Raw genomic sequence first — 20,122 nt, 5'->3', positions numbered from 1 at the left:
TGAACCCACAGCATTCTGAGGGGATGTCAGAATTCAAGCCTGACACACAGTCACACTCTATATCTGCTGAATGAAAAGATATCCAAAAATACCAAGTGAGGCCAGGTGTGGTGGCTTATGCCTGTAATCCCAGCACTTTGGGAGGCCAAGACGGGTAGATCACTTGAGGCCAGGAGTTCGAGACCAGCCTGGCCAACATGGCGAAACCCTGTCTCTACTAAAAATACACAAAAACTAGCCGGGCATGGTGGTGTGCACCTGTAGTCCCAGCTACTCGGGAGACTGAGGCACAAGAATCGCTTGAACCTAGGAGGCGGAGGTTGGGAGGTTGCAGTGAGCCAAGATCGTGCCACTGCACTCCAGTCAACCTGAGCAAAAGAACGAGACTCTGTCTCAAAACAAACAAACAAACAAACAAAACAAAACAAAAAAACAAAACCAAGTGATGCTGGATTGCCACTCCGTAGATTAAAGGGAATCTTCCCCCAGACCCTAGTAACTCTATGCAGAAATCCACAACACCCACAGGTTCTGAACACTGCTTTATGTTGTCTCATGGAAGAGAGGCAGCTTTCAGAGTGTGACTGCAACATATGGCACCAAGTGAAACACATGACAGGTGCTTACTTTAATAAGCGAATTGCATGGCTGAAGCCATCACCTTCCACTTGCACTCCTTGATGTGGAATCTCCAGATTGGACAACTAGAAAGAGAAAAACAGAATTATATCAGACCACCAATTTTACAAAAACAACTACCATTTCTAAGTACTACAGTCTCTATTCTTGTGGCACGTTATAGGGTCATTCTTTCCCCAAGTTACAACGTATTAGGCATGAATATTATCCCCATCATTAGATTTCCTGGGAAACTATACGAAGTCCAGTGGAACTCAAAGCTGTCCCAGCGCATCTAGTTTAAGAAACACCTCCACAAGTGGCAAATATTCAAAATTCAGGAGATTAGTCTAATTTTTGCAGTGAGCCAAAAGTAATCTAGAATCAATTTTAGTAGTTCAAGAGGCCACTACAAAATAAGAATGGTTTTCTCGTGTAATTCTATTCTGTTTGTTCAAAACAATGTTTGAGTCACTGTCATAACTTATTTCTAAACAATATTTTTTAGTTCACAACTTTTCTGAAATATATTTTTAAGAATTAAACTACTTCCTATGTGAAACCCAAGAAAAGATTTCCAATTTGTGCATTTACCCAATGACATCTCTTTCCCAATTAAAGGATTCAGAAAGCAAATTAAAAAGATAAATGCAGAGATAGTGCCTGAAACCCTATCCATGGGACTGCAAGTAATTACAGTATGCCAGAAAGTCATCTGATCTAAAGAAATGCTTGCCTTTGGCAGATATTCCCAGGTCTTGCATGACAGACTATTTATATCTACCATGTTCTGGAAAGGATTTAAGGAAGTTCCAAGTATTTAAGTGAGCCCTGCTCTTTGGGCCTGGGAAAGGGAAAGGTTTAGAAAAATAGTTGCTACCGGATAGGAAGTAGGGGTTCAGATTCAAAAGGAAATGAAGTGTGGGCCAGCTCAAAAATGTTGCTGCTATTCTACCAATCAGATATATAAACATCCGGCCGGGTGCGGTGGTTCACACCTGCAATCCCAGCACTTTGTGAGGCTGAGGCGGTCGGATCACCTGAGGTCAGGAGTTCAAGATGAGCCTAGCCAACACGGTGAAACCCCATCTCTACTAATACAAAAATTAGCCAGGTGTGGTGGCACATGCCTGTAATCCCAGCTACTTGGGAGGCTGAGGCAGGAGAATCGCTTGAATCGGGGAGACTGAGGTTGCAGTGAGTCGAGATCGCGCCATTGCACTCCAGCCTGAGTGACAAGAGTGAAACTCCATTTAAAAAAAAAAAAAAGATATATAAACATCTCTTATAAGATTAGATTTAGTTTTAGTTATTCACATCTCAGCCTAAATTAAGTAGAAAATGTGCTTGCTTTTATGTTTAACATAGCTAGAATGTTCACTGAGAATAAAAAGTAGGTAAGTTTTTAAGAGTTTGAGTTCAATAGAGCACTACAGAATGTACATCTGTGTCCCATATGTGCAGCAAGTATAATACAGAGAAGGTGGAAAGAGAGGACGTATGTCTACAGTCATTAACCTACGTAGGCCTACAAAGACGCACATTTTTGCAAATTCTGGCCTGTGGGTAGGGAAGAGAGAATATAAATGCACTGCTTTGCCCCAGCACCATATATCCATCTTCCCTTCCCACTGCAAAGGTAGTTAACTGAATGACATTCATATAATCAATCCAAATAACACAATAAAAGAGTCCAAGAATACAGTCGATTACATAGGAAACATGGACACACTATACAGTTTAGGAGCTAAGGCCAATATCCAGATAAGAGGACATTCATCAAGCTCACAGTTCTAGGAGCTGGGTCATCAAGGACAGGAGTATTTATTTTAGGTGCCTGTTTCTAGGCTTGGGTTTCTCTCTGGGCTCTTTACAATTTCACACCTTATCCTCTGCCTGCAGATTCCAAAGTCCTGTAAAGCAGGGGTTGGCAAACAACAGCTCATGAGCCAAATCCAGCCCACTGCCTGGATTTTCTGTTTGTTTGTTTGTTTGTTTTGAGAAGAAGTCTCGCTCTGTCGCCCAGGCTGGAGTGCAGTGGCATGATCTCGGCTCACTGCAGCCTCCACCTCCCAGGTTCAAGCGATTCTCCTGCCTCAGCCTCCCGAGTAGCTGGGATTACAGGCCCCCGCTACCATGCCCGACTGTTTTGTATTTTTAGCAGAGACGGGGTTTCACCATGGTGGCCAGGTTGGTCTCAAATTCCTGACCTCAGGTGATCTGCCCACCTCGGCCTCCCAAAGTGCTGGGACTACAAGCATGAGCCACAGCGCCTGGCCCACTGCCTGTTTTTGTAAATGAAGTTTTACCATAACACAGCCATGCTCATTTGTTTAAATATCAGCTCTGGCTGGTTCACACTGCAACAGCAGATTTGAATAGCTATAACAGAGACCACTTGACCCACAAAGTCTAAAATGTTTATATTTGGCTCTTTACAGAAAAAGTTTCCCAATCCCTGTTCTAAAGCATGAAAGCTATTTTCAACAAATCTTCCCAAGGCCATCATCATCAGCCCAGCTGAAAAAGTCCATTTCCACATTTCCAGGTCTCTCCTTCATTCACAATAACTTACAGAGGAGGGGATTCTTACACAACATAAAACTTTAAACTACAAGGAAATAACTGGGGTTTTAGTGTACCACTTTTGAGCGGCTACCCATCCTTGGCCAAACTCCTTTTTGGAAATACAAAAAATGCAGGTCTGTTACCTCCCTTTCACGTTTGAGGATTACATTGGATATCACAACTGTGTATTCTTTAAAGGCACTAATTCTGCATAAATCTATTGCTTCTCCCATGTGAGAAAAGTAAAAATTTAGTTTAACATTCTTTCTGATCTGCTTCTTAGAAAGGATCCCAGTTTTACTAGGGCTTAAGCAATATACACAGCTTTACCAACTCAAAAATAAGCCACCCAGCTATCAACTAACCGTCTCTAATAGGCTTAAACAATGCTCCTACTAAGAGGTATAAAAGTAAAATGTTAATTCTTAAAAACTGTCCACTTGTTTTTCTTTCTTTAATTTTTTTAATAGAGACGAGGTCTTACTATGTTGCCCAGGCTGGTCTCAAACTCCTGAGCTCAAGCAATCCTTCCACCTCGGCCTCTCAAAGTGCTGGGATTATAGGCATCAGCCACTGCACTCAGCCTGTCCACTTTTTCATCCTTTTTTTTTTGAGACAGAGTCTTGCTCTATTGCCCAGGCTGGAGTACAGTGGTGCAATCTTGGCTCACTGCAAACTATACCTCCCGGGTTCAAGCAGTTCTCCTGCTTCAGCCTCCCAAGTAGCTGGGATTACAGGCATGTGCCACCACGCCCCAATAATTTTTGTATTTTTAGTAGAGACGGGGTTTTACCATGTTGGCCAGGCTGGACTCAAACTCCTGACCTCAAGTGACCCACCCGCCTCGGCCTCCCAAAGTGCTCGGTGTGAGCCACCGCGCCCAGCCCTACCTTTTTTTAACTAGGAAAAATTTACATTCAATTTCCATAAAGAGCAGAAGACCCAGAATCTGGAATCAGAGAGATGAAATAATTCAAGCCATGTTTTACAATGTATACCATAAGATGCTATGATTGTAACCCTGCCACTCCTCCCAAAATGAACAGGATCACAAACACTCTGCTTTTCCTAGTGGAATCTATATATACCCTGAGCAACACATTTTAAAAACTACTCTTTCATTTGGGGTATTCAGAACTGTTCCAAAAAAATTACCTCCAACCGAAGTCCTACAAATGGCATATTTGTATCACACATAGCGACAAAGTGAGCTAAAACTTTATTGAAGGCACACATTTCTCCTGATCGTTTTGTTTTCTTGGATTCTACTGGACATGGATCATCAGACAACTAGAATTTAAGTAAAGAACACAAACAGGTAAAAAAAAAAAAAGTACATGTGATGCAATTCATTAAGATAGTTAAAATACTGGAAGAAAGCTCAGGGTTAACCAAAACAAATGTTATTGTATTTACTGAGTAAATACTGACCTAAACACTGGTAATTTATTGGTAAATATTTTGTGTTTAACAAGTTATCTCATGGAAAATGGTGGACAATTATTTAATTAAAACAAAAGCATTTTCAAGAAAATGTAGACAATTGTTACTTAAGCCTTATTGCTGCCTCGTCTCTTAAAAACCGTATCTTAGTTCTTTCTCATATTAAAAATGAGTAAAGAACACAACCAAGTTAACACACACAAATTCTGTGCTCATTTTCATACGGAATCATACCTTGCGCTTGGCATTGGTTCTGGTCTGTTTCCCGGTTTTTGTACGAAAAACCAAGTCCTGGATGTTTTCCTTGAACTGCTGCAGCAGCAATGCCATTGCAGGACTGTCTTCACGATCTGCAGCATTCACAGACATAAAGTAGTACTTGTACGACAGTTGTGTGGGTTTATTGGGAACCTCCAACATCTCCACGACCTAAAAATCCCGAAAAGAAATAAGACTCAGAGAAATAAGAAGTGTCAGATATTTTCCTCTGTACATCATCAAGTAAGGCTCAGAATTATAAATCTAATGTAGATGTCTTAAAAAAAAGAAAAAAGAAAAAAAGAAGTTAAATAAATCGTATCAAAAAAGAGCATTCCTAGTAAATACATAATTTGTTTTCCAAAAAGTAGATGAGACCAAAGAAGAATGATAAAAGCAAAAGCAACCACAAAGTATAACAAATGGGGCATTTAAACTATTATGTGTTAGGTGTTCTTGATATTCATACCTCAGTTTTTAAATTGCAAATAAAAAATTATGCCTAAATCCAATAGGTCTGTGATATGGTTTGACTTTGTGTCCCCACCCAAATCTCATCTTGTAGCTCCCATAATTCCCATGTGTTGTGGGAGGGACTCGGTGGGAGATGACTGAATCACAGGGGCGGGTCTTTCCTGTGATGTTCTCATGATAGTGAATGGGTCTCACGAAATTTGATGGTTTTAAAAACGGGAGTTTCTTTGCACAAGCTCTCTCTTTACCTGCCACCATCCACGTAAGCTGTGACTTGCTCCTCCTTGCCTTCTGCTGTGATTGTGAGGCCTTCCCAGTCACATGGAACTGTGGGTCCAGTTAAACCTCTTTCTTTTGTAAACTGTCCGGTCTCAGGCATTTCTTTATCAGCAGCGCAAAAACAGACTAATACAGTCTGCTAGATTTTCCAGAATGGTATCTATTTTAAATTGCTCTGCTGCCTCCCTTAACCACTCAAACATTCTAAAAATTCCATTATTAAGGCAGAGAAAAATGACAACCAACCCTCATACTTGGAAATATGTAAAAACAAACCCTAATTTTTCAACTGAAAAATATGGTCACTGTGAGGGTAACAATACTGACAGTTAACACTGATACAAAGCTTAATACGTGCCAAGTGTTGTCCCAATACTTTACAGATGCTAACATATTTAATCTTCCTAATAACCCTGTGAAGTAGGTTTTTTTGTTTGTTTGTTTGTTTGTTTTGAGACAGAGCCTCACTCTGTCAACCAGGCTGGAGTGCAGTGGCACAATGTCAGCTCACTGCAACCTCCGCCTCCCAGGTTCAAGCGATTCTTATGCCTCAGCCTCCCAAGTAGCTGGGATTACAGGCGTGTGCCACTACACTAGGCTAATTTTTTGTATTTTTATTAGAGGAGGGGTTTTGCCATGTTGCCCAAGCTGGTCTCGAACTGCTGACCTCGGGTGATCCGCCTGCCTAGGCCTCCCAGAGTACTAGGATTACAGGCATGAGCCATCGCAACCAGCCTATCTTTATTTTTGTGATGAGGAAACTAAGGCACAAAAAAAGCAAGTTACTTGCCCAAGGTCACACATGTAGTAAGTGACGGACTCATGCTTTGATTCCAGAAGTTTGGTTCCAGAGGCCTTGCTCTTCCTACATACCTGCTTACTGTTTCCAAGGTCTAGTTAAAATTTAAGAAAAGTCCCTAAATACTTTAGTGACAAAAATAAATGCCATTAGGAAAGGCTCCTGACCAACACACATTCTTTCCCATCTCTCTTCCTGCTTCCTTTCTCCCTTGCTACCCCTCCTCCCTACACATACTCTTCAGGAAAGCATCGCACTGATGAGGAACCTCAGGAAATGTTAAAATTAAAAGTCAAATGGCCATTTCACCAAAGAAGATAGGATGAGCACATGAAAATACGTTCAACATCTTCAGCCATTAGGGCAGTGTAAATTAGGCCTACGATAAGACACCACTACATACCTATCAGAATGGTTAATATTTTTTAAAAATTCTAATGACTAACTGTTGGTAAGAATGAGGAGCAACTAGAACTCTCATACACTGCTGGCTGGAACGCAAAATAGTACATCACTTTGGAAAACAGCTTGCAGTTTTCTACAAAGTTAAACACACATTTACCGTATGACCCAATAATCCCACTCCTAGTCACTTATCCAAGATGAAATAAAAAATGACAACTTATGCACACACAAAAATCTATATGCAAATGTTTAACAGCTTTAGTCACAATTGCCCCAAACTGGAAACAACCCCAATGTCCTTCAATGAGTGACTCATTAAACACAAACTGTGGTACTCCCACACCATGGAATGCTACTCTGCAACAAAAGGAAGAAACTATTATACACACAACAACACAAATGAATGTCAAAGGCATTATGCTGAGTCAAAGAAACTGGACAGAAAAGGCAAACCTATAGAGACAGAAAACGGGCCAGTGATTACTAGTTGGAGGGGACTGATCATAAGGGGTATTGTGAGGGAATTTTGGGGTATAATGGATCTGTTCTGTGTCCTCAGATGGAGGCTACACAACTGTATGCATTTATCAGAACTCAGGCTAAAAAGTCTGTATTTTTACTTTATGTAAATTATATCTTAATAAAGCTAACCAAAAAAGAAAGGTAAAATGGCAGAAAGACATTTAAAGGGAGATCAACTGCAGCAAGACTTTCCTCTGTTCTTCTTAATGTCCATGGTAGTAGTTCTTTCCACTTTCATGAACATATCACCCCTAAGTGATAAATCTAGAGGACGAGGAGTAATCTACATTCAGTTTTGGTCTAAACCATGTGAAACAAATTATTGCTTTATAATAGATCACTGGTCACTGACATTAAAGCCTGGTTGTTTGTTGATGCTAAATGTCAGAAAATAATAAATTATAACCATTTTTATTTTATTTTGTGCATGGCTGATTATAAGAGATCTTTGTATGTTCATGGGTTTCGCTATGATGCATGTATTCTGCATTATCATTTCACATGTAGACCAAGCAAGCTCACTGACAACTGAAACAATAGTCTTTTCTTGTGGGCCAAATCTAGTTCTACAGCTGCTGTTTTAAAATTCAGAAAAAAGTAAAATTCAGATCAATGACAGACTCATTAGTCTACATAAGTATCCCGAGCTTAAGATATGTTAGCCTACACATGGTGTCCTTTTAAAGTAATATCTTTTAAAAGTACAGGTCAAAACCTTAAAAAGTTCACTCCCATTACTTTCAACCAACAATCTTGAATTAAAATTTTTATTTTTTATTTTATTTTTGTAAGAGACGAGGTCTCACTATATTGCTTAAGCTGATCTCAAACGTCTGGGCTCAAGTGATCCTCCTGCCTCAGCCTCCCAAAGTGTTAGTTTTTGTTTGTTTGTTTGTTTGTTTGTTTTGAGACGGAGTCTCGCTCTGTGGCCCAAGCTGGAGTGCAGTGGCCGATCTCAGCTCACTACAAGCTCCGCCTCTCGGGTTTATGCCATTCTCCTGCCTCAGCCTCCCAAGTAGCTGGGACTACAGGCGCCCGCCACCTCGCCCGGCTAGTTTTTTGTAGTTTTTAGTAGAGATGGGGTTTCACCGTGTTAGCCAGGATGGTCTCGATCTCCTGACCTCGTGATCCGCCCGTCTCGGCCTCCCAAAGTGCTGGGATTACAGGCTTGAGCCACCGCGCCCGGCCCCAAAGTGTTAGTTTTACAGGCATGAGCCACACCACACCTGGCCTGAATTAATATTTGTAAAACATAGATTCTTAGCCAACACATCTACTTGGTATACTTGGTATATATACAGAAATTTCTCTTTTTTTTTTTTTCTGAGACGGAGTCACCCAGGTTGGAGTGCAGTGGCGCCATCTCGGCTCACTGCAAGTTCCACTTCCTGGGTTCACACCATTCTCCTGCCTCAGCCTCCCAAGTAGCTGGGATTACAGGCGCCCACCACCATGCCTGGCTAATTTTTTGTTTTTGTATTTTTAGTAGAGATGGGGTTTCATCGTGTTAGCCAGGATGGTCTCCATCTCCTGACCTCGTGATCTGCCTGCCTCGGCCTCCCAAGTGCTGGGATTACAGGTGTGAGCCACCACACCCAGCCAGAAATTCCAACAAGCAGGAAAATATATTCAAAATGAGCTCATATTTCAAATTATTGCAAATTTTAACTAATTCAAAAATAAAGAAACTAGAAAACATACAGAAACAGTGAAAAAGGAATAAGAGAGGACCTCACTGTGCACTAAAAGGAACACATACTCAATAAAATGAATGATCCCTTCATGGGATCATATGCCTTTCATAAGGATGAAAAAATAAAGCTAATTCAGCCAGTCCATATTTGAAAGGTTTCACTACACAAGTTAATATTCAAGTCAAACAACTTTATCTGACATCAAAACATCACCAGACCTTTACAGGAATTGCTCTCAAATTTTTTATTCTTACAGAGATGTCTCATTGCAATCAAAGACTAGGCCTCATGATAGGACAGACCCTAGAGTGAGGGATGGGGTTATACCTTATGTTCCCCAACTGAGACAGGACATTCCTCTCTCCCCCATTCTAACCCCCTGGGTTAAGAATCACTATATGAAAGTCAAATATTCAATAAAATTCATTGGCAAGTTAAACAGTAAGTCATTTAAGATACTAACAGAATTACTAAACTTGATCACTCCAAATCACTCCTTTGCATACTTACAATGTAGTATTGTGGAAGGCGGGTAAGTTTAATGAACAGTTTATTCTTAGAAAGGTTTCCAATAGGATGAGTTGAGTAATTAGAAAGCTGCAATGTTTCACTGCTTATCGTAGGCAGATGTTTTATAGACTGCTTGCAACGCTGCTGTCCAAGCCAAAACCTGAATTTAAAAGTCATAATCCACATCAAATCTCAGACTTGTCTGATTATCTGTGTGCTATTGATTTATGAATGAATAAAGACCATTAAAAAAACAATTAATTGAAATTTAACTGAACTAATAAAAGGACACATGGCCATAATGACAAATCATTTCTTCATAGTTTTGCATTAGACTGTCAATTCTAGTTTTAGTTTAAGAAGTTTAAACCACAATGTGAATGATCTTAGTTATAAGGTAGAATTAACTATAAGGATGAGATACTATATTAGTTTATTATAAGGGTGACAGATTTCCTATAGTTTAAAGATAGCACCAACTAATCTCAATATTCTTTATATAGCCCCAGTTTTTAAATTGTGTATGTGTGAAGTGTGTAGTATACCTAGCAGGTCCCAGTAGTATTAACTACCTTTGTTCCCATGTCCGTTTCAGGTAAGCTGCCAGATTTCACTGATGTTTTTAATATAGTACTCCTCTTATTCCTTGTATGCGATTATCTATCCTTGAAACTAGGATACTATATAATATGTAAAAAAGGGATAAAATGGCTGGTTCACAAACTCCACTGATGCATAATGAAACTACAGAAAATAAGAATTTTCACAGCAGCATAACAATGCCACAACATCCCAGCTCATATCAGCAGCCTTGCCTTGATGAATAGGGCAAAGACGAGTTTGGGTGCTGATACATTTGTGTGGCAAGTTGCATGTGGTACAAACTGTATACCAGTCATGTGCAGTAAAACCACGTTATAATATATGACATTTTAAGGGTAGTTTGTCAACTGTTCTGGAAACCATTTTGTTTTTTTCATTGAAAGAAAAATTTAACTACAACTTTACGGATCAAATGCAAGAATTGGTTACTGATGAAGGAATGAAGATAAATTCTGAAAATATACCATCACTTGCTTCATTTTGAATAAAAATTAAAAATGAATATCCTGAACTTGCTAAAATTTCTTTCAAATCTCTACTTTGATTTCCATCAACATAGCTTTGTGAGAATATCTCTACTATGTATGTTATTAAAAGGAAAACATGAGAAACATCTCTCATGATTAGCATGATCATCAATCTAACACAGACAAGTTATTACAAACAAGAAACAAGCTCATGTGTCACATTAAAAATTCTAACTACTGATATACCAGGTGGTCTTTTCAAAGTCGATCTGAAATTGCTATCTCACTCTTCACTATTTGTTATGATTCTGTGGGACAAAAAACTTGAGTCTAAGTGACTTTCTATATTAATTGCGTGTGTGGACACTTTCAATGAAAAATGTACACAGTTTCTATAATTTTCTTTTTTCCTATGTTTGTTCTGATTATATTTAGTGAAGTGTAACTTTATCTGTTGATTCTAATAAAAAAACACTGGGGCTTATATCTTGTACATGTTCTTTCATTTCTTTTTTCCTGGAATGCATTTTTATTGCACATTATTTAAAAAAGTAATCACATGAACAAACAGATGCTCAACATCATTATTAGGGAAATACAAATCAAAATTACAATGAGATACTTCTTCATACTCATTAGGATGTCTATATTCAAAGACAGTAACAATTGTTGGCAAGGATGTAGAGAAATGGAAATTCTCCCAACATTACTGATGGGGTTGTAAAATGGCACAGTCATTCTGGAAAACAGTTTGGCATTTTCTTTTAAAAGCTAAACAAATTACTGTACGCCCTAGCAGTTCCACTCCATGGTGCCACTCCAAGAGAAAAGAAAACATAAGTCCACATATAGACTTACACATGAATGTTCATGACATCATTATGCATAATAACCAAAAAGTGGAAACAACCCAAATGTTCATCAATTGATGAATGGATAAACCAAATGTGGTATATCCATACAGTGAAATATTATTCAGTCGTAAAAAGGAATGAAGTACTGATATATGCTACAATATGGATGAACCTTGAAAACATTATGCTAAGTGAAAGAAGCCAGTCACAAAAGACAGCATATTTTGATTCTACTTTATATGAAATGACCAGAAAAGGCAAATAGAAAGTGGATTCACAGTTTTCTGAGGTTGGGAATGGTTAACTATAAATGGACATTTCTTTGGGGTGATGGAAATGTCCTACATGTTCTAAAAGTGGATTGTGGTGATGGTTGCAAAAGTCAGTAAATTTACAACAAATCATTGAATTGCACACTTAAAATGGGTGCATTTTTATGGTATGTAAATTATACCTCAATAAAGTTATTTCAAAAAATCAGTGTCCCATAATAGATTAGTGAGAAACTGGTCATTCACCACAGATCATTTGAGAAACACTATTATAAATGACAATCAGGGGACTTTTCTTATAAATAAATTATGTAAGTTTACGTACAGGCACACATTTGGTAAGTTAAAGGCTTCTGGGACTTAGCTTTCTGGTTTTAGTTTATATTTTGAGCAGCTAGAACTGCCAGATAAACAACCTCAAGTTATGCAAGATGTGAATTATTAAGCATGTTAGGATATTTAAACCTTGCTTATTTAGCCAAAATGCACAATGATGCTAAAACACTAAAAGTTTTAGAAATCACTACCCAGATTAATGACTGATTTTTTTTTTCACATACAGATAAACTAAATAGCTGCTCAAAAAAAAAAAAAAGGCTCACATAATATTATCTATCTACTGGCTTTAAAAATCATGCCCTGGGCTGGGCACGGTGGCTCATGTCTGTAATCCCAGCACTTTGGGAGGCCAAGGCAGGCACATCACACCTGAGGTCAGGAGTTTGAGATCAGCCTGGCCAACATGGTGAAACTCTGTCTCTACTAAAAATACAAAAAATTAGTTTGGCATGGTGGCACACACCTGTAATCCCAGTCATTCGGGAGGCTGAGGCAGGAGAATCCCTTGAACCCGGGAGGCAGAGGTTGCAGTAAGCCGAGATAACGCCACTGCACTCCAGCCTGGGCAACAGAGTGAGACTGTCTCAAAAAAAAAAAACCAAAAAAAAAATCCCTGAAAACAAAAATTGGCTAGGCATGGTGGTATGTGCCTGTGGTCCCAGCTACTTAGGAGGCTGAGGTAGAAGAATCGCTTAAGCCTGGAAGGCAGAGGTTGCAGTGAGCTGAGATCACGCTATTGTACTTTACTCCAGCCTGGGTGGCAACAAAACAAAACCCTGTCTCAAAAGAAAAAAAAAAAAATACCCTGTTAATGAAAACATTACTTGGTTATATTGAATTTTTCAAATATTGGCTAAAGGGAAGGGCAGAGGCTAAAAGATTATAAGAACAATAGATTCCACTTTATAGTCTTTTCTTTAGATAAGCCCCCCCTGCCCCCTATACTGCCTTCTCCATTTGCCAGTTTTGGTTTTAGTCTCTGAATTTTTTTTTAGCCTTTGGAATTTTGTTTTATTAATTTTAAGAAAGAGTTTGTTAGAGTTGCTATAAGGGTACCTTTGTGTACCAGAGTGGTAATGAAACTCCACAGAATTATATCTAGCTCCATTTTCAATTTTATTTACTTTAACAGTGTGAAGCATTTAAAGGATTTTGAGCCAAATTGAATGACAGTGTTCGAGAAGCAGAAATGACTGTTTTGAAAGTGTCAGTTGGTAGTCAACCACGACGATTACCCTGGATAAGAACAAATAGGACTTTATTACAGAGAACACTTGATACAATAAAATTCATTGTGTAAGTGATTTGTAAAGTGCTTGTACAGAAGAAAATGTGGTAAGGGATGAAAGTTGAGTGTTATGCCCTTCACACCTATATTTGCTCTAGAGGAGAATTTGATATGAGAAATTGACATCTTGGAACTATTTCAAGATAATTTAGATTCTAAGGTACCAAAAGGCACTGAAGTTTCATGTCATAAACCTTAAGGACAGTGACTGACCAAGAGTAATGATGGAGAAGAAAACATCTTGTCAAAATAAGTTTCCATTTTTAGTCTTGAACTATATAAATAAGCTTACTTAAGTTGCTGAATCCAAGGTATGATTCGTTTCATATCATCATTCACAGACTTCTCCATGTCATCCAGAGTGGCCTGGTCTACAGAATAAAGCACTTCATTAATTAACTGCTTACATGGGAAACAAAACTTTTATCTAAGTAGTATAAAACAAATGGAAATTATTGTTTAAGGCAGAAAATTATGTTGTTTTTGAGTCAGAGAAAAATTAAACTAAATGTATCATGAGAAATTAGCCAACCTAGTTTGTTTTCCCTCTTTAACATTTAGGCAGCATTATAGATACAACTAATTAATAGCAAATGTACACTGGCAGAAAGAACAAGTAACAAATACATGAATCCATTTTTTGCCTATATTTTAATTCCCCAAACTCTTAGTCTACTTAATCAGTATTTTTAAATTATAAGTATTTAAAACTCGTAGTATTACTAGACTTAGAACCTTAAAAATCATAAAATGAAAAACTCCACTGAAATGTTTACTTATGAAACACAAATGATCTCTGGCATATGCAAGAGCTGTTGGCTGAAGATCAGCTTACAAATTAAGTCAGTTAGAATTTTTAATGACAGTAGAAAATGCTAGTAAATAATGAGCAAAAAAAGCAAGATACAAAATGATTTTGATTAATGGGGACAAAGTATAGAAAAAATTAGAAAAGCATTGCTATGGGGTCAACTATGTCCCCCCAAGATCCATATCCAAGAACCCCTAATCCTCAGTGTGATGGTATTTGGAGAAGGGGTCTTTGGGAGGCAATTAGGTTTAAATGAGGTCATGAACATAGGGACTTCATGAAGGATCATTAGTAGACTTATAAGAACGGAGGCCAGAGAAGTTGTTCTCTCAGCCATGTGAAGACACAGCAAGAAGGCAGCTGTCTACATACAAGCTAGAAAGAGAGCTCTCATCAGAAATCAACCACACTGACACCTTGATCTTGAATTTCTGGCCTCCAGAACTATGACAAATAAATTTCTGTTGTTTAAGCCACCTAGTCTATGATATTTTGTTATGGCAGCCTGAGCTGCTAAGACAAGCATACATCCCTAAAAGACTATTTTCTGTTGCTTTTCTAATTTTTGTGTGTTTAAGTTTTTTATTTATGAGTATGTACTATGTTAATAATCAGAAAAACAGTTAAATATAAGTTTTTAAGAACAAATAACATTTGCCTTATTTGGAACCCACAGTTAAAGTAATTCATAAATGCGTCATTTAGCCATCATAAATGTGATGTCATTCAAAGTAATTAGTTCAGTTTTCCATGAGCAGCCCATAGAAATAAATCTATGGCTATAAAATATAACCAGTAAGTCCTTTATTTTCAACCTTTCTAGTTGAATATTAATTTCAAATAGCAGATATCCTAATATATTCAAGAACACTGTCCAGTAGCAATACAAAAACACTAAATTCTTATTTCATCATTTCAGAACACCAACTCAGTAGCAGAACAAGTAAGAAATCAAACTTTAATTTCTACTGTGTTTAGGCCAGAAAAAAAAAATCCTTTCCTCCAGGATTCTGTACCTCAAGTCATCTTAGATGTTTCTACTGTAATAAAAATGTTCTTCAGTCACAAATGACATTAGAATTCCTTGTTGTAATTTCCATGTCACCCAGTGGTAAAACAGAAACTGAGCTATTGGGACAGATAAGTTAACCTAAAAAACAGCAGCCATCAACATTATTTTACATAAGGAAACATGAATATGCTTTATACTGGGAAGTTTAACATCTGCTACAAGAAAATCCAAAGTAGAGTTAAAACAGTCCTGAGGAACTGACATCAGCCAGAGTTACTGTTTCCATACCCACTTTCGACACTACATATACCATTCTTTCTAATACCTAATGACAGAAAATGTTTGTTTTTGTTAAAAATAATTTTTCTTACATTGAATGATTATATCATTTAGTAACTTACCAAGTCCATAAAGCATCAATTGAAACATTCCAGAATGCAAATCTACAAAAATGTGCAGACACTCTGAATTACCACAGGGCTCCAAGATGGGAACAACAAGAGCTGGGAGTGCAGTCTCTATGGAAGCTGAACAATCAAGAATTAAAAATTACTTTTCCATCTGAATATTTTCCAGAAAAATTATTTCTCAATCAATGAGTACAAACAAACCAACTACTGAAGGATCCTAAATGTTAGAGGAAAAACATGATTTTGCAAAATTTGCAACAGTATTATTATGTCAGTTAGTAGTTCAAAAAGAAAAGAAATTTTCAAGGTGACTTGAAACAAACATGCCCGTCTCAAATACTACAGCAAAAAAAATCCAAAATCTCTTAAAGAGGGTTGAAATAGTGAAAATTCAATTTCATCAGTGAGCTGAGTTCTAGTTTTACCTTCACTTGGTAATTACTAATAAGTTAATTAATTTTTAAGGATTTTCTCTCTTATATAATGGAAAGAAAACTGGTTGTTTGTAAACAGAACAAATATCTTCCATGGCCGCATGATTTTCAATGCCACTCTTCATAAAAAAAGAGGTATTCTGGCAATTAGAGCTCATGTGTTTAAAGAAACACTTGAAAACTAATAAACATTATTGATTACTCAGGAAGAAAAATTTTTTTCAAGTCATTTGTGTACTCCATTTCAAGTCACAGATGAATTAAGAACATAGGCAACTGCTAAACACAAATCCCCAAAGCTGACAATATACCTGATCTAGAGTTTCATAGTATTTCCACCAGGCCCAATTAACTTTTCTCTTAACTCTGCAAGTGACATAATGAAATCCAGTAAACAAGCAAAACACTGAAAACACACTAAGTGCTGATCAGATTGAGGGGCTGTAAAAGGAATATGCTCTTCTTGTTACCAAGTTCCTCTGAAGCTACAGCACAGAAAAAGAAAGGCAGATACAGAGGGGAATGGTGATGCAGGTGCAGGAAGGAGAGGTAACGTGGCAGGCGCAGAGGGGAGTGGCGATGCAGGCTTTTCACCAGGCGTGTCTTCTGCCTGCTACTTTGTCAAACAAGGACAATAACATCTTCCCCTCTATGCCACAGGTTGTTAGTAGCAAGAAATGACAAGGCTGTAAAAGTGCTTTAAAAAGCAAAGTGTTCGACAAACGTGTATTATCTATATTCCTTTTGAATCAAAGAAACAAACCAAAACCTCTTACTATAAATTTTCAATAATTCAAACGGGTGACATTACCATTGGTACTGTCTACACAAACAAATTATCAAACAAATTAATAAAGTAAAAGATTAATAAAGTAAAAGATTGCAGAAGATATATTCAATTAGAGAAAAATAAATTGCTTTAAAGCACAGGGTGAGCATCCTAAACTCCAAAATTTGAAATGCTCCAAAATCCAAAACTTTTTGAGTGCTGACATGATGCTCAAAGGAAATGCTTCAAAGGAAGCATTTTGGATTTCAGATTTTCAGATTTGGGATGCTCAACCTGTAAGTATAAATGCAAATATTCCAAACCTGAAAAAAACATCCGAGATCTGAAATACTTCTGGTCTCAAGCATTTCAGATAAGGGATACTCAACCTGTACATCTAATACATATTTGTATACAAAATGTTTAACATGCAAATCCAGAACTCTGACCTGAAAAAAACAGAAAAGGGCAAAAACAAAAATTTCTCTTACCATATAATTCAGACCAATGTGACAAATTAGTTCAAATCAGTGATGTTTTGCTGAACTTACTATGTTAACATAATAAAAAGTTATTACAAATGTGAAACAGAGTTACTGATTTTTGAAACATTTCCATACTGTTACAATTCCTGACAGGGTAGGAGTGAATTCTCTAAAGCAAAACCATTTCTAAAGTGTGGCAACGGAGCAAAACTAGTTCTGGGAATTGGGGCAACGATTATAATTTCAATCTAATTACCACAATTGAGTATTCTTAGAAAAATAGGGCATCAAAGAATACAGAGAACACAGTTCAAAAGACAAGAAATACTTAGACACAAATTGATGTACATATTTTTTGACCACCAATGCCCACATTTTTCTTTACAGAAAACAAAATACATAATGCCCTAAAGCATTTAAAAGCAACAGGTTTTAGGTATACAAAAATGGGGAAACTTGCAAAGAAAATAAAGAAGAGGGAATTAAAAGTAGTGTAAGATGACAGGACTTGCTGCTATTTTGTCCCGCAAGAACACATACATATCTCCTTTTATTTCTATCATTTATTGAGAACAAGATGAGGAATGGATGAACAGACAGTAATATAAAGTGTGAAGAGTGAAGAGCAGCAACTAAGCTCAATTAGGAATGGCTGTGTGTGGTTCACAGCTTCCAAACTGATCAGGATGCCCTGATTACAAGCGCTGAAGGGTAGAGTACAACACAAGGGAGCAGCACCCTGGCTTTCAAGAGTTAGGCAATGCTGCCAACTGGGCCATATCTCAAGTTACCTTTAGTGCCTTGCACTGCCTTTTTGGAACTTATCTCCAAAGTCCTGCCTCCTCTCCCCTAAACCATTTCTACCCCCACGAAACCACATACCTGAGCTGCTCATAATCTGAAGTCTATGCCTTCCCCTAGCCTTCCCTTGAAATGCTCCATTCTCTGAGCTACTCATTTCCTTGGGTTATTCCAGTTAGGTGTTAAAAGAAAAGCCAGCTGATTTAAGGGTGACTGCACTAAGGGATTCTAAGAAAAGACTATGTAGTCCCTGGTTCCAGTAGGGATCTTAATAAAGCATGCTCACCCATCAAAAAAGGATCAAGTAAGACTACATGGAGAGTATAAATGCATGCACATGAATTTTAAAAACAAGTTAAAGCACACCCTCTAACATGGTGGGTCGGCAGACCTTTTCCTCTAGCAGTCCTCATTTCTAGAACTGTCCTGATTAAAGCAGAACTGAGGAGATCAACCCCGCATGCAAGCTTCCCCCTTCCTTCCAAATTATAGTCCCTAAGGCACCCTTCTCCAACACCTAGGACTCTACAAAACACCTAGGGCTTGAAAACCACTGGTGTAGCACATTCCTACTAGAGTTTAAGATCTAGGAAGAGCCTGGACTATTATAATATCCTCAAATTTCAGATGAGGAGAATGGCCCAAATAGTGTAAATGACTTGTTTAAGAGCAGACAGCTGAACTCAGATCTCTAACATTTCTACAAAAAGGAATTTTACACCTGAGTTCTGAAGACTTCTCTTTAGAAATCTTCAGAACCTAGGTGAACAGTACACAAAACCATTCCTATGTAAACATATGCTTTGAGTTTATTTTTCAAAGTAATTTATCCCTTGGCAATCATAGTTTTTTGTTTCTATTTTTTAACTTACAAGTTTTTGCTCTGTTTTTTTAAGCCTTGTTTACAGATGATATTAAAGTAAACCAGAGCCTATCAAAAGATTACACACACCCTATTTTCTGGAATCTCAACAAATGAAGTTTTGAAAAATTAGAAAAATTAAGATTGCAAAATACTTAAACTCTTCCTTAAGAACAAAAGAGGTGGACATGGTGGTTCACACTTGTAATCCCACCACTTTGGGAGGCCAATGTGGAAGGATTGCTTGAGCCCAGGAGCATAAGATCAGCCTGTTCAGCAGGCCATGGACTTAAAATAGATAGATAGATAGATAGATAGACAGACAGACAGACAGACAGATAAAGACCAGCCTGGGCAACACAGTGAGACCCCATTTCTTAAAAAAGAGAGAACAAAAGGGGAATTTCAACAAGGGTGACAAGACAATTAAATAGGAAAAAATAGTCTTCAACAAATGTTACTGAGATAACTGCATCCTCACATAAAAGAATGCAAACAATAACAAGTATTGGCGAGGATGTGGACAAAATGAAACCTTCCCACATTGCTGGTTAGATTGTAAAGTGGTGTTAAACACGTCAAAAGGTTAAACAGAGTTACCACAAGACCCGGCCATTACACTCCTAGGTGTACAGCCAAGAGAAATGAAAACTTATGTCCACACAAAAACTTGGGCATGAATGTTCATAGCAGCATTATCCACAATAGCCAAAAAAGAAAAACAACCCCAATGTTCAACAATGATGAATGGATAAACAAAAGATGGTATAGCCATACAATGGATTATTTGACAATAAAAGTGAATGAAGTATTGAAACATACTGTGAACCTCAAAAAAATTGTGTTAAAAACAGTATGTAAGAGACCACACGTTATGATTCCATTTATATGAAATGTCCAAATAGGCAAATCTATAGAGGTAGAAAGTAGATTAGTGATTGCCAGAAGGGAGACAGGGAAGGAGAGGGGTGAATGGGTTGTGACTGCTAATGGGTACACGGTTTCTTTCTGGGATGATTAAAATGTTCTAAAATCGGCCAGGCGCAGTGGCTCACGCCTGTAATTCCAGCACTTTGGGAGGCTGAGACGGGCGGATCACAAGGTCAGGAGATCGAGACCATCCTGGCTAACATGGTGAAACCCCG

At 37.9% G+C, this 20,122-nt stretch overlaps 1 protein-coding gene across 5 annotated transcripts in view; it reads right to left on the bottom strand.

The window, feature by feature from the left end:
• Nucleotides 1-20,122, bottom strand: part of MED14 (mediator complex subunit 14) — an 87,356-nt gene that overhangs the window by 38,021 nt on the left and 29,213 nt on the right. For all 5 annotated transcript variants that reach the window (XM_023202631.2, XM_023202632.2, XM_023202630.2 and 2 more), the window contains exons 11-16: nucleotides 15,618-15,743; nucleotides 13,686-13,764; nucleotides 9,571-9,730; nucleotides 4,864-5,058; nucleotides 4,342-4,476; nucleotides 628-704 (exon numbers count right to left, since the gene is read on the bottom strand). In XM_023202631.2, the coding sequence (XP_023058399.1) occupies nucleotides 628-704; nucleotides 4,342-4,476; nucleotides 4,864-5,058; nucleotides 9,571-9,730; nucleotides 13,686-13,764; nucleotides 15,618-15,743 (772 nt within the window). The remainder of the gene's footprint in view (nucleotides 1-627; nucleotides 705-4,341; nucleotides 4,477-4,863; nucleotides 5,059-9,570; nucleotides 9,731-13,685; nucleotides 13,765-15,617; nucleotides 15,744-20,122) is intronic.

Source organism: Piliocolobus tephrosceles, chromosome 12 (assembly GCF_002776525.5).
Source record: "Piliocolobus tephrosceles isolate RC106 chromosome 12, ASM277652v3, whole genome shotgun sequence".
In the NCBI taxonomy this organism is placed as follows: Eukaryota; Metazoa; Chordata; class Mammalia; order Primates; family Cercopithecidae; genus Piliocolobus; species Piliocolobus tephrosceles.
The sequence above is the reverse complement of the archived record's forward strand: the minus strand, read 5'-3'. Positions and strand labels throughout refer to the sequence as shown.